Here is a 13,412-nt window from a genome sequence, read left to right as displayed (position 1 = left end):
CCACCATGCCCGCCTAATTTTTCTATTTTTAAGTAGAAATGGGGTCTCCCAGTTGCTCAGGCTGGTCTCAAATTCCTGACCTCAAGTGATCCTCCTGCCTCAGCCTATGATTATAGGCGTGAGCCACCGCACCCAGCTGCAATAGCTTTCTTGAACACTGAGATAGGGTGCTTCAGGGAGGCTGTATGATTAATCAAGATATCAAAGACCTTCATGCTTTCCAGTAATTTTATTGTATCAAAACACCCTCCCCTCCCATTTTTAAGACACCATTTCATTCTTTTCAAATTTTGCCCCACCCCCCACAGCTCTAATGCCTACCCAAAGAGCTGTTGGACCCCTTGTGAGGCTATATACATCCCTCCCTCCCTCAAATGTTTCCATCCTAAATTCAGTCTGTCTTAATATTCTTGGGAAATTTCCTCTCTGGGGGGTAATGCCAGGCACAATAATTCCTTGGCCTTTGCTCAGATGTCACTATCCCAGGGAATCAAAGAAAGGAGGCATTCCTAGGTGTAGAGAGGGGCCTTTGTGTATTCAGTGGGAGCACAAGGGCTCCAGGGTCTGTAAGCCTGGGTTTTCCTCAGAGAAAGTGAAACTGGGGCTTGCGGAGGAGAGGAGTAGAACCAAGCTTATTGGCGAGCTCAGGATTCTTCATCCATGACATCTAGAATGTTGCTCAGAAGAATTTTGAAAGTGGGTCGTTCATCTGCTTTCTAAAACCAAAGAAAAAGTGGAGTGTTGTTATAGTGGCTAGAATCCAGAATTCAAGGAAAATTCAATGAATAAGCAGCAAATGTTTATTGAGTATTAACTATATGCCCGGTAGCACACCCTGTCAATTACCAAAGGGAAAAAAAAAAAAGGAAAAGAAACAGCAGCTCTCCATAAAGTCCTTGCACACTTTTCATTTTTAGTAACTCAGGTTATTAGTGTGATAAGACTAATTTACAAATTAAACTGACAAACATATTGATTAAAACTAAGGGCAAGTTCATTACCTAATTGTACACAGTGCATTCTTATTTTGGAGCTCCAAGTGAAAAATGGCTGCCAAACAAGTTGAAGTGGTTGGCAGAACAGAAATCCCACAAACTGATAATTTTTAGTTTGGTTTCAAACACTGTTTCTATCATCCCCAAACCAAAGTTAACAATGGAATTAACATTTCAAAACTACAATCTGCATCTCTGCAAGGATTCTGAGTACATGGGACCTTCTGTTACCATTGTGTGGCCTACAGACTAAGGCTCTTTTTGACAGGTCTGGTCTACAAGCCCCTGAGGCATTTAGTGATTCAGGGAACATTCATGCAAGGATAGTGTCCTTCTGTCAGAACCAAAATATCATTAATTTCTTGGTCCTTTGAATCAATGGTTCTCAAACCTAGCTGAGTATCAGAATTTCCTAGGAAGTTTAAAAAGAGATTTCTGGGTTCCACTTCAGACTTACATAATCAGAATTTCTGGGAAAGAGGCCCAGTTGTCTGCATTTTTAAGAGTTGCTCAGGGATTCTGATATGCATTAAGTTTTGTGACCACTGCTTTAAACAGGCTGTGGAGAAAATGCCTGTCTGAAATAGTTTTTCGATAGCAGAGTGAGGATGTCCTGGTTGGAAGGGAATATAACCAATCTCCCCTAATTCTGCATCACACAGGAGAGAGAAGGCAAATGACTCCAAGGAGTTCTCCCTTTCTCCACACAGCTTTTGGTGACCTCTGTCATTTGTTAAAGGGAAAGGAGCTATGCTCTGATCCAGATACCCATTTTTCACCTCACCCCGAGGGCTCCAGATTAACATATGTGTTTATTGGGCACTGTGAAGAGCTGAGCATTTATTTCCCACTAGAGATTTAGGTTGCCAAAATAAGATTGCCAAGGATCTACTGAAAAGTGAAGAAGGCACCTGGGGAAGAGCCCAAAGTGAGAGCAGCAAAGCGTTTTAGTAATAGTGGGACAAACTCTTTATTTCCAAAATACCACACCTACCCACAAACCCCACCATGCACCATATTAAAAAACAAAAACAAAAACAAAACAAAAAACCCTACTACCTATTTTAGTTCCTTTTCAAGCCTTAGGGTTTAAAAAAAAAAATCTCATTTAGGACCTCAGCCAGAAAAGCTTGGCAGCTAGTGAAGTAGAAGAAAGGGCCAATGACTCTCAAAAGAATGAACAAACTTTCATGACTTTTCTTTTGTAATGCCCACACACTTGTCTGAGTGCCTTTGGCTACCTGCTAATGCTGGGTGATGTGGTCCAAAAAAAACCCTCTTTCTAAAGCTGAGTTAATATTGGGGTCTACTAATGATACTCTGGTGGGAATTGGGGTGGGCCTGGGAGAGCCTCTGGCCATCAGAGGACTGGGGTGCAGGCCGGGGTCAGAGACTGTGTGCAGCTGTCAGTCTGTGCCCAACTGCCATGCAGTCATGGAGAGTGGGGACTGGCCAGATACATGGGACAGTAGGTTTAAGTAAATAATTTAAGAGGTCACAGTATAACGCATACCTCGTGCCAGCAGCTGTACATGATGGTATATACTCTCTCTGAAGCCAGATGAGGCCTATAGAGACGTAGGCCTTGAGCAATGTGTTCAGCCGTCTCGCTGTTAGTAAATCTTTCATATGGCATCTTCCCCAGGGAGTAAATTTCCCACATCAGAACCCCTAAAAGACAAAAAAAAAGGGTATTAAGTTGGTTTGCAGTCTTTTGGGGTAGTAGGGATCCTAGTCTTCCCAGAACAATCTCCAAGATTAGAATCAGCTGGTTCTCCCCTCTGTGCTTTTTGCATTTTGCCCAAACTTCTGCTATAGTACTGACCACACTGTGTGCCAGGGGACTGGAGATCAGGATGGCACTAGATTATTAACTCCTCTGGAAGAGAAACAGCATCTTATTTGTCTCTGTAGTTATAGGGTCTGGCAGAGTTCCTGGTACACAATCAGTATTCAGAAGCTGTTGAAAACTGAATGAAGGCAGGGATCATGTCCAGTTTACTGTTTTTATCCTCAGAAGCCCCCGTGGTGCCTGACACATAACAAGTACTCCCCGAGAATTAAATGAATGAAAAAAACAATCTCTCTGTGCAGGTTGCGAAGTGTGAATTTTCCCATAACATTTCTCTTCTTTTGAGCTGTGTAATCTGTATAATCTTATTCACTTACCAAAAGCCCAAATGTCAGACTTGCTGCTGAATTTGCTATACATAAGGACTTCTGGGGGAGACCACCGGACTGGAAACTTGGAGCCTACTGAGCTTGTGTATTCATCATCCAAGACGTACCTGCAAGGGATTCAGGACTTGTTAGCATTAGGCTTTGGAGAGCTGTGATATTTAAGTTTTCTTGGCACAATCACAAGAGTGGCACAGATACATGCTTACAGGCTTTCTCTAAAGCCTCTGCTGGTCAATCAATATGTTTTACAAATGTTACTTTTAACAAATTTCCTATTTTCATATCTGAGAAAGTTCATATCTCAACTTTCCTGGTGGACAGCATGGTTACAGGAAGGATGAAGTGAAATAAGATCTAGCAGGTGTTCCCTTCCTCTTCTGGGTCCCCCTTTCCTTTCTCTGCTCTTCTTCCCTTCCTTCTGCTCTGTGGTTGCTAGTGGGAATTAGACTGATTAAGAAAGAAGGAGGGATGGAGCAGAGTCAACAGGATTAACAGATCAAGATAAGGTACTAGGGAAACAGCTACAAAAAAAGAGGGGGCAGAAATAAAGGGAGAAAGGAGAGGAGAGAGATATAACAATAAAACGAAAGTATGAAAGAAGTGGTTTAAACAATTCAGAGGAAGTAAAAGGAACAGAAAGATGGCAGAAAACACCAGAATGAGAAAAAAAGAAAAGGGGGGGGGATTAAAAACTATACCACCCCCTCATGCTTGTACTGTGCTATTTTTAAAGAGAAAGATGAAAAAGGTACACTCACCTGGACAGGCCAAAGTCAGACACTTTAACAACTCCTTGATCATTTACCAAACAGTTTCGAGCCGCCTGTAGTGCAACAGATACACGTGAGACTCCATCCCTGGCACACAGGTCAAAGGCACAAAGCTTCTGCCCACCAGTAGAATGAAGCCAGGGAACCCTCATCCCCTTTGACTACAGAAACCTTCCCACCCAATTGGAGTTTGCTGATGCCACTGAGAAATTGTGATGCATTTCCACCCCACGGGGAAAGCAACCTGCTATGTAGTCCTAAGTAAAGCAATGGGGACAGGCAGAGCAATTTCATTCACATGGGCAACTCCACGACACTACTTCCTGCACTGAAATGCTGGAAGAATTGAGGGAGAACAGGAGGCAAGTTTGTTTTTTGCTTTTCTGCTAGCGAGACTAGGGCAATTTGAGCCTTGGCCTGGCTGAAAGAAACAGGGGCACAAACTCTGATGCCTCCAGGGCTAGTCCGGCAAAGTAAGAGTGAAGTGGGGTAAGTGGAGATTGCAGGAAATGGAGCACACATGCCTGGTCTAAAGGAAAGGAGATTCAAGGTGTGAGGATGGCTTGAGGCCAGGAGTTTAAGACCAGCCTGGGCAACATAGTGAGACCCTTTCTCTACTTTTTTTTTTTTGAGATAGGGTCTCGCTCCGTCACCCAGGTTAGAGTGATGTAGCATCATCAGAGCTCACTCCAACCTCAAACTCCTGGGCTTAATTGATCCTCCTGCTTCAGCCTTTTGAGTAGCTGGGACTACAGGCACGTGCCACCATGCCCAGCTAATTTTTCTATTTTTGTACAGACAGGGTCTTGCCCTTGCTGGTTTCAAACTCCTGACCTCAAGTGATCCTCCTGCCTCAGCCTCCCAAAGTGCTAGGATTACAGGTGTGAGCCAACGTGCCTGACGCCACTTTCTCTACTTTTAAAATATTTTTAAAAACTGGCTGGGCATGATGGCATGTGCTTGTAGTCCTAGTTGCTCAGAAGGCTGAGGTGGGAGGATGGTTTGAGCTCAGGAGTTTGAGGCTGCAGTGAGCTATGATCATACCACTGTACTCCAGCCTGGATGACAGAGTGAGACCCTATGTCTAAAAATAAATAAAGGAAAAGAGGTGGCCTGTGAGAATATGGACCTGGTATTTCAAGATGGTCTAGATTTTCAAAAGAAGCTGGAAATTCCAGTTTTGTTAAAAAATGTGAAATGTCTCTTTTTAAGTGTTTGCTATGTGTAACATTTGAAAAAAAACATGTGGGCCAAATGCACCCACAGGCTGCAGTTTGTGACTCTGATGTAACCAAAGGATAGCCTCATGCCAAGAGTAGTCTCATTGGGAAACACAGTCCCTTCTGCTCCGAGTACAGAATGGCCACTGAAGGACTCCACCTCTTCCTTGTTGGCAGTAGGGGCTGGAGATGAGTGACTGCTCTAGCTCCCACCATGGCAGACCTCATGGACTTGAGGCTGGAGATACTTGACTGGCTCACCACTGGGGCAGAGACGCATCAAACTTTTAGAGTTTTCTACACAAAACTGAAATGATGGCACCAGCAACCCTTCTCAACCATGTGTGATATATCTTCCACTGCTACTTCTACCCCCTCAGCCCTTGGTCCCCTGCCAGGCCTTCTGAGGTCCCACCAGGTCTCGGTGAAGGAACTGCTTTGACTCCAGGTATTCCATGGCTTCGCAGACATCTTTGCACATCTCCAGCAGCTGCTGAGTCTGAAAGCGGTGGCGCATCTCCCTCAGGTAGTTCAGGAGGCAGCCATTGGCCATGTACTCAGTGATGATGAAGATGGGGCGCTGTTTGGTGCAGACGCCATACAACTGCACCAGCTTTTCATGGGAAAGATTCCTATAGAAGAGGCATCAAGGAACCAGTTCTCCCATTTTGGCTTTACATACTAGTCATAAAGGGGCTGAGGAGGAGAGGGGTTGGCCTAGGAGTAGAGCATCACATAAGGGACCATAATAGCAAATTTACTTTCTTCTTTTCCACCCTAAACCCCAAGAGTGCTTAATATGTGGAGGTGAGCATGGATTTGGAGCTCATCGATTGAACAGGAAAAAAGTCTAGGGCTAAAAGAACACTAAGGCTAAATTAGAATCAGTCTTTCTTTTGAAGGTTTCACTTTCTACATCTAGCCCCAAATACTATTGAGATGGTACACACCCATGATCAAGACTATTCTCAATCAATATCTAAGGAAGAGAAATGATTACCTTGGCAATTAGGACTCCTACCAATCAAAGGTTGACCTCAGGCCCTGGTCCCAAATCTTTCTCACTGTAAGTCACCTTTAAACTACAGTGGGTTGTTCTGGTAATTCCTAGACTCCAGAAAATGGATTGAGAGTTGAGTTTGGGCTGTAACTCACATCATGACTTTAGCTTCTTCAATGAATTCATCCTCGGACATGGAGCCTTCTTTGATCATCTTAATAGCCACATCATACTGGCCTCTCCATTTCCCATACTTCACTACTCCAAACTGTCCAGTCCCCAGCTCCTTCAAGAAGGTCAGGTCCTTTGGATCGATTTCCCATGATCCTAAGAACAAAGTCTTGGTATGACTCTTTGGGGTCATGTGTACATAATTCCTACAATAGATAAGAATCCCTACTGGGGTAGAAATAGGAAAAGTAGTAAAAGGGAATTTTCCAAAAATACTAATCCATCTTTGCTCAGGTCAATCTCAGGGACAGGGGATTACTGGAGGAATCTGAGAATTTTAGGTTCAAGTTTGCCATAGGCAAGAAGATAGACTAAACAACATCCCCAAATCCCTTTATGATTATATTAATGATGGTAGTTAATGAACTCAGGGATGGTGCTGAAAATTTTTACCACAATTAAAACACAGGCTGGGGCCGGGTGCGGTGGCTCACGCCTGTAATCCCAGCACTCTGGGAGGCCGAGGTGGGCGGATCGTTTGAGCTCAGGAGTTCGAGACCAGCCTGAGCAAGAGCGAGACCCCATCTCTACTAAAAATAGAAAGAAATTATATGGACAGCTAAAAATATATATAGAAAAAATTAGCTGGGCATGGTGGCACATGCCTGTAGTCCCAGCTACTCGGGAGGCTGAGACAGGAGGATCGCTTGAGCTCAGGAGTTTGAGGTTGCTGTGAGCTAGGCTGACGCCACGGCACTCACTGTAGCCTGGGCAACAGAGTGAGACTCTGTCTCAAAAAAAAAAAAAAAAAAAAAAAACACAGGCTGGGCATGGTGGCTCATGCCTGTAATCCTAGCATTCTGGGAGGCCAAGGGAGAAGGATCGTTTGAGCTCAGGAGTTCGAGATTAGCCTGAGAAAGAGTGAGACTTCATCTCTACTAAATATAGAAAAATTAGCTGGGCATCGTGGCGTGCACCTATAGTCCCAGCTATTTGGGTGACTGAGGCAGGAAGATCACTTGAGCCCAGGAGTTTGAGGTTGCTGTGAGTTATGATGACGCCACTGCGTTCTACCCGGGAGACAGAACAAGAATCTGTCTCAAAAAAAAAAAATATATATATATATATATGTATATGTATATAAAGAAAAAGAGGGAGGCCAGGCGTGGTGGCTCATGCCTGTAATCCTAGCACTCTGGGAGGCCCAGGCGGTAGGATCACTCAAGGTCAGGAGTTCGAGACCAGCCTGAGCAAGAGGGAGACTCCGTCTCTATTAAAAATAGAAAGAAATGATCAGGACAGCTAAACATATATATAGAAAAAACTAGCTGGGCATGGTGGCACATGCCTGTAGTCCCAGCTACTCAGGAGGCTGAGGCAGAAAGATTGCTTGAGCCCAGGAGTTTGAGGTTGCTGTGAGCTATGCTGACGCCATGGCACTCTAGCCTGGGCAACAGAGCAAGACTGTGTCTCAAAAAAAAAAAAAAAAAGGGAAAAGATAAAAATAAAAGACAAAAAGACCCCAACAACAAATCCCTTATGAATCTACGTATTTGCAGTCCCAGTAGGAACCACTAGAGGGAGAAAATTATTAAATAACTTTTGCTTGGCTGTCTTAACCTTCTTTGAGGCAGCTGGTGCAGAAGAGGGTACCTCAAGGACACTCACTAAGGCAAGGTCTGCAAAGGTAGTCCTTGCAACTGGGCAGCCTACCCTACCCCAGAGAAACAAGCAGTTACCATAGCCCAGGCCTGCAGTCGAAGGTGCATTCTTGTTTTGTTGAGACACTGGATACTTGAGCCTGGATATGAGTCCTGAAACATACAGAGAGGCCGTAGTGTTGATGCAGCATAGGAGTTGAGACGACTTGCCCTTACCTAAAGCCTCACACTTCCAGCATGTATCTTTCTAGTACATTTTAAATCCCAGATGATCTCCACAAATCCACATTTTTCTGGAAGTTTCTTCTCTCACGAGTTTTCAGAGATGCAAAAGAGAAAATACTAATTGAAATACACCCCCCAACTAACTATATTCCCACCTCCCAGTCTAGACTTAGCTCACATCCAACCCTCTCAATGCAGCTTTTTCCACATAATCACGCCCTCACCGATCTCCAAGTTTTTAGAATTTTTATAGTACTTAGAAACTGTCTTCTGATGTTGTCTAACCTGCATGTTCTTTGAGAGCAAGGACCTCAGCTCAGAGTTTCCCCTGGTCTCCTCTAGAACTAAGGAAATTGCTGAGTACACAGTAGGAACTCAGTAAATATTTGCTGACTGATTAGTCACCAGCCTCTTCTGGTGTCTTTTCTTAGCACTGAGCATCAGTTACCAAATAAGAAGTTACTTCCAATTGCCTTGGACCATCTCCTTACTAGACCTCTACCCAGCGGCTCCGGGGTTTACTTTCACAGCTAATTCATACTGCCCTGTGAGGCATATCCTTCCCCTCACCACCTTGTCCTGAATTGCTTCTCTTAGTGTTTGTGACATCCTTCTTCTCAGTTGTCCCTGGTACTCACCTGCAGAGTTGTGCTGATGGTAGTTAATGAGCTCAGGGATGGTGCTGAAAAGGTGCTTCTCAGCCAGGTAATACTGGCTCTGAGGTGTGGAACACACAACATAATGGCGGATCACCCCTTGAGGGTCCCTGAAGAAGTGGATACTTAGTAACTTGGGAACAAGGGTCAGCAGGACCCAAGAAATGAAGAGAGATGAGTTTTGAGTTTATGGGACAGAAGAAGGAGGAGGGGCATGCCATTAAGGAGCTGTTGGGAGGGTACCCCTGTCCTTTGTCCCCCAGGGCCTTGGAACAGTAGCACTCACCCTGTAGATTTAGCAAACACAGACACTGTATATTTCCCAGCTTTGCTGGAGTCTCTGACAATAAAACCTCCTTCTTTCCCCTGAAACAACGAAAAAGAAGTTGCCTGGAGGAGGAAGTGGCGCTCACACCTGCATCCCACCTGCCCAAACCTGAGAGAAAATAGAATCACCCCTGATTTTACTGCCAAGTTCCACGCTTGAGCTGCAGCCTCACTGCTTTTACTATTAAAAAGTGTAAGTGGGACCCCAGACGGACAGCAGATTTGACACCACTTTGCCCAAGGGTGGTGGGCAGAGCAGGCCCTCAATTCAGGATGTTCACTTATCATGCAGGGAGAGTGCTGTCAGACTATGGTCCCACACTTACCTCTTGCTTTAGCAGTTGCTCAGCTTGACTCCGAGTCATGTGCTTAGAATACCACCTGCGAAGGGAGAGCGCTTGAGTGGCTTCCGGGCCAGGTCATAAAGGGCTCAGAGGTTAGGGCACTCCCCCAGGGCTCCTCCATGCCAGTGATTCAATCATTTCACTCAAACCCTATTTATTGAGTGTCTGTCATGTGCATAGCCCGCTGTATCCCTTTCCCAAACCCAGGTTGGCACCGAAGATTCATGGAAATGGAGAGTAGCAGGCAGAGGGAGGTAGCAGGGGGTTGCAGGGAAGAGACCAGGGACTGGGGCACTTAAGGACAATCCACTTCCATGACTGGGAGAAGAGGACAACAGTAGCAGTTTGACATTTTTATCCTTTCAAATGTTTCCCATTTGAAACATGGGAAACCAAAAGGTTGTCAACTCTTTTTCTTTGAGCGTCATTCTTCTGGATTTGAGGGTATGGTGACCTCTCCAGCTCTCATAAGCAGAGGGTATTGGGGTGAGGGTAAGACATAGGCACTAACTTGGCGTAGTGGCATCATTTGACCTACTTGACACTAATTTTAATATGTACCTTGAAATTAAAAATGTGTTGGAAGTATAAAAAAGTATATGTGTATATATATATATTATTCCTCTTGGAAGATTGCACACTGGGAACATAAGGCATACTCACTCATACATTTCTATGGAGTCTTCTGCTTCAGTGACATAGTTACTAGGGATGTAGCCTTCCTGCCTGTAGGAGAGACAATGTGACAGATCATCTAGCACTTTCCCATCCTTGAGGAGAGAGATGCATAGGCCCATATCCCTGGGGTCAGAACCAACCTCAAATGGAAGTATATATATCACACTCCTCCCTCAAAGAGGACTGCGTCTCTGAAGCATGGTTAAGTCAGTGAAGTGTGGAACTTCTGCACATGTGGCATTGGTTATATGTGCATGACAACAAAGGCTCAGAGAGATGGCAGAGGCCATGTATAGAGCTGCACACTGGGAAGTACTTGGAGGGAGAGCACATTCACTGCGGTGTAGGAAGAACTGTCTCTGGTCAGGATGCTGAGCCGGCTAATGATACTGTAGCATTTTGCACGTGTGTGGAGTGGGCGGGCACAGGTTCAGGAAGGGCTGGCGTGGACTTACCCATTTTTATCTCGGGCTCGCCACCATGGTAAGTTGCTTTCCTCCAGGATAAAATATTCATCACCCTTCCGCAGCTGTAGGTCATTTGCATTCATTGGTATGTAATCATAAAGGGCTACAACCTTTTTCAGCTCACTTGTGGACACTGGTGCTGCTCCTGGCTCAGGGGGCAGTGGCTTTTTCAAGATCTGTATAGTTGCAAGAAAAAGCAGGAGGGTTTGGCTAGATATCAAGCACTCTCTTCTTCTCTCCCAACTCTCTGGCTTACTAGAGACACCATTCTAACCCAAATCAAGCATAATGAAAGATTTATTCAGCATTCATTCAACGACCATTTTTAAGCACCACTGTGCACACCAAGACCATCGAGGAAGCATTTAACAATTCTGACACCCAAGAAGTTTCCCACAGACCAATTACATTAGAATCTCTGGGAGTGGGACCCAGGCATCAGTATTTTTAAAGCTTAATGGACAAAAACCATGTACAGCCAAGGTCAGGAAACCTGCTTGGCACTAAACTAATACATGAATCTAGTTAGTGGCTCTGAACCTTAGTTTCCTTCTTTGCAAAATGAGCATAACAACCCCTGCTCTACTTACTTACAAAATATGAGAAAGGATTTTCTAGACCTCAAGAAGGAACAACAACAAAAAAAACAAACAAGTTTTATTTATTTATTTTTTTTAAAATCAAGTTTTAAAGTAAAATGCTAGGGGTAGGTAGTGTTAGTGCTAGGTGTTGGGTATATGGGTGTTCAGTGTTAAATTCTTTCAACTTTACTATATGTTTGAAAATACTTTTCATTAAAAAAACAGGCTTTGTTTTAAACAGGTGATTGGATTACATGGTTGCCAAGAGCTACCTAATAGCCCTCTATCTTTCCGTTGAAGAGGAAGTCCTAATTAGAAGGACAAATTTCCTGTCTCAGCAAGAATACCAATTAACACTGAAAAGTCCCAAGGGAATTCTAAGGCTGGCATGTTTTCAGGCTTTGACAGTAAATTTCCATTTCAGCAATAGCAGCACCCAATTTCCCTGTATACCTGGTCCTCCTCAGGTGTGGGAGGAAGAGGCTTTTTTGTCTTCCGGTGAGAGCTCCCAGGTTTTAAGCCTGCAAAACAAGAAGCCAGTGATGATACAGAATGCACTTTAGGAAAGAGCCCAGGGACAGGATTGGTCAGGGACTTTGCTATAAATAGTATCTGGGTGGATGTGGCATGCCAGGTAGCATAGCTTGGAGAGCAGGTTGTCACCTGGGTATCAGCCCCCACTAATCCCCTCTTCCAGGCCCTTTTGTGAAGTGTTCAAAGTGTACAACTTTATGCTATGTCCCTGGGTTTGACAGACTCTTGGGAAAACAAGGGAAATTGAGCCAAAGGAAGGAGAAAATTATATTGATCAGATGTCTTACTTCCATTCCTGCTCTCCAAAATTTGGCAGCCCATAGCATTTTTGGCTGTCTGAGAGCAGCAGAGATACTGCCCATCGATCCAGAAGCAAGGGTGATATTTCTGTACCAGATCACTGTTGTACCGGATTACTGTAGCAGGAGAGAAGAGAGAGATCACATCTGACATGGGGGAGAATCCACCATTTGCATGTTTTCCTCTTTGACTAAGCTTAGTGGTGAGCTTCAAATAACCGCCCCCTCCCCAGCCACCCCAAAGGAAAGCAGACCACAGGACCAGTTGGCTCACATGACTGGCCTGCCCGACTGTGTGCTGGCCCCAGGCAGTTTCTGTGCAGTTTTCTTCAGTGGTCTGCCTTGATGAGTATCTCCTGATCAACATGATAAGAATATCTGAAGCCAAGAGGCGGGAGGATCACTTGAGCCCAGGAATTTGAGGTTGCAGTGAGCTATGATGATGCCACTGCACTCTAGCCAGGGCAACAGAGTAAGACTCTGTTTAAAAAAAAAAAAAAAAAAAAAGAATATCTGATGGCTCCAGAGGCCAAGAACGGAAATATGTTATCTACATTTTCCCAGTAGCCATTACAATCTTCCGGTGAGGTAGGTGCTGATTGTGGTGTCTGCTTTCCAGATAAGGGAAACAACGTGCCAGCCCAAACTCTCCAGCTTTTAATGTACTGATGTCCCAGTTCCCTGAGTGATCTTTTAGGGATATTTGCCTTAGTGAGAACTTCTACATTAGCCTTTCTGTGTTCACAGAATAGACAGCAGCGCTGATCTCAAGGACAAATGAAGGTGATTTTGCTTCTAGAATAAACATGGTTCCAATTTTCTTCAGGCCACTGAGATGGGCTGACCCCATTGCCAGAGATAAACACAGCAGCTCCATTTCCCTCCCAGGGTTGTGAGGCTCAAAAGAGCTCCCAGAAGCCCAAGTATTTTGCAAAGAATAGAGTGGTTCGCAGAGAGGAGAAATTGGTATTGCTGTTTAAAATGCTGTGGCATGCTACGGTTGATCATTTCTCATTAAAAAAAGAAAAATATATATAATGCTGTGGCATCTCAAGAACCTTAACATGAAGTCAATTAGAAAAGTCATCCAGGGATCATCGTGTCAGATAACTGAGAAAAGCAAAGACTATTGAAACAACAGACCAGCCTGGGTCTTTGGCCCAGTGCTTGCTACTGTCAAAAAACATGCACATTTGAGGACATACATATTTCAGCATTTACTGCTAAGAAGAATCTTGCGTAACTTTTTAAAAAAGACAAAAACAAAATCTTATACTGTAGAAAACATCTCAGGCCCTTAAAA

At 44.3% G+C, this 13,412-nt stretch overlaps 1 protein-coding gene across 2 annotated transcripts in view; it reads right to left on the bottom strand.

Annotated features, from left to right (window-relative positions):
• Positions 1-210: 210 nt before the first annotated feature.
• Positions 211-13,412, bottom strand: part of BTK (Bruton tyrosine kinase) — a 32,260-nt gene continuing 19,058 nt past the window's right edge. Inside the window, exons 6-19 of one of the 2 annotated variants that reach the window (XM_069463310.1) lie at positions 12,098-12,226; positions 11,730-11,797; positions 10,684-10,871; positions 10,214-10,276; positions 9,533-9,587; positions 9,166-9,245; positions 8,862-8,989; positions 8,077-8,151; positions 6,322-6,493; positions 5,582-5,798; positions 3,935-3,999; positions 3,165-3,283; positions 2,509-2,666; positions 211-716 (exon numbers count right to left, since the gene is read on the bottom strand). In XM_069463310.1, the coding sequence (XP_069319411.1) occupies positions 645-716; positions 2,509-2,666; positions 3,165-3,283; positions 3,935-3,999; positions 5,582-5,798; positions 6,322-6,493; positions 8,077-8,151; positions 8,862-8,989; positions 9,166-9,245; positions 9,533-9,587; positions 10,214-10,276; positions 10,684-10,871; positions 11,730-11,797; positions 12,098-12,226 (1,589 nt within the window). In that variant the 3' untranslated portion in view covers positions 211-644. The remainder of the gene's footprint in view (positions 717-2,508; positions 2,667-3,164; positions 3,284-3,934; positions 4,000-5,581; positions 5,799-6,321; positions 6,494-8,076; positions 8,152-8,861; positions 8,990-9,165; positions 9,246-9,532; positions 9,588-10,213; positions 10,277-10,683; positions 10,872-11,729; positions 11,798-12,097; positions 12,227-13,412) is intronic. The other variant, XM_069463311.1, reaches the window with a different exon arrangement.

This window comes from Eulemur rufifrons, chromosome 30, assembly GCF_041146395.1.
Source record: "Eulemur rufifrons isolate Redbay chromosome 30, OSU_ERuf_1, whole genome shotgun sequence".
Lineage (NCBI taxonomy): Eukaryota > Metazoa > Chordata > Mammalia > Primates > Lemuridae > Eulemur > Eulemur rufifrons.
The sequence above is the reverse complement of the archived record's forward strand: the minus strand, read 5'-3'. Positions and strand labels throughout refer to the sequence as shown.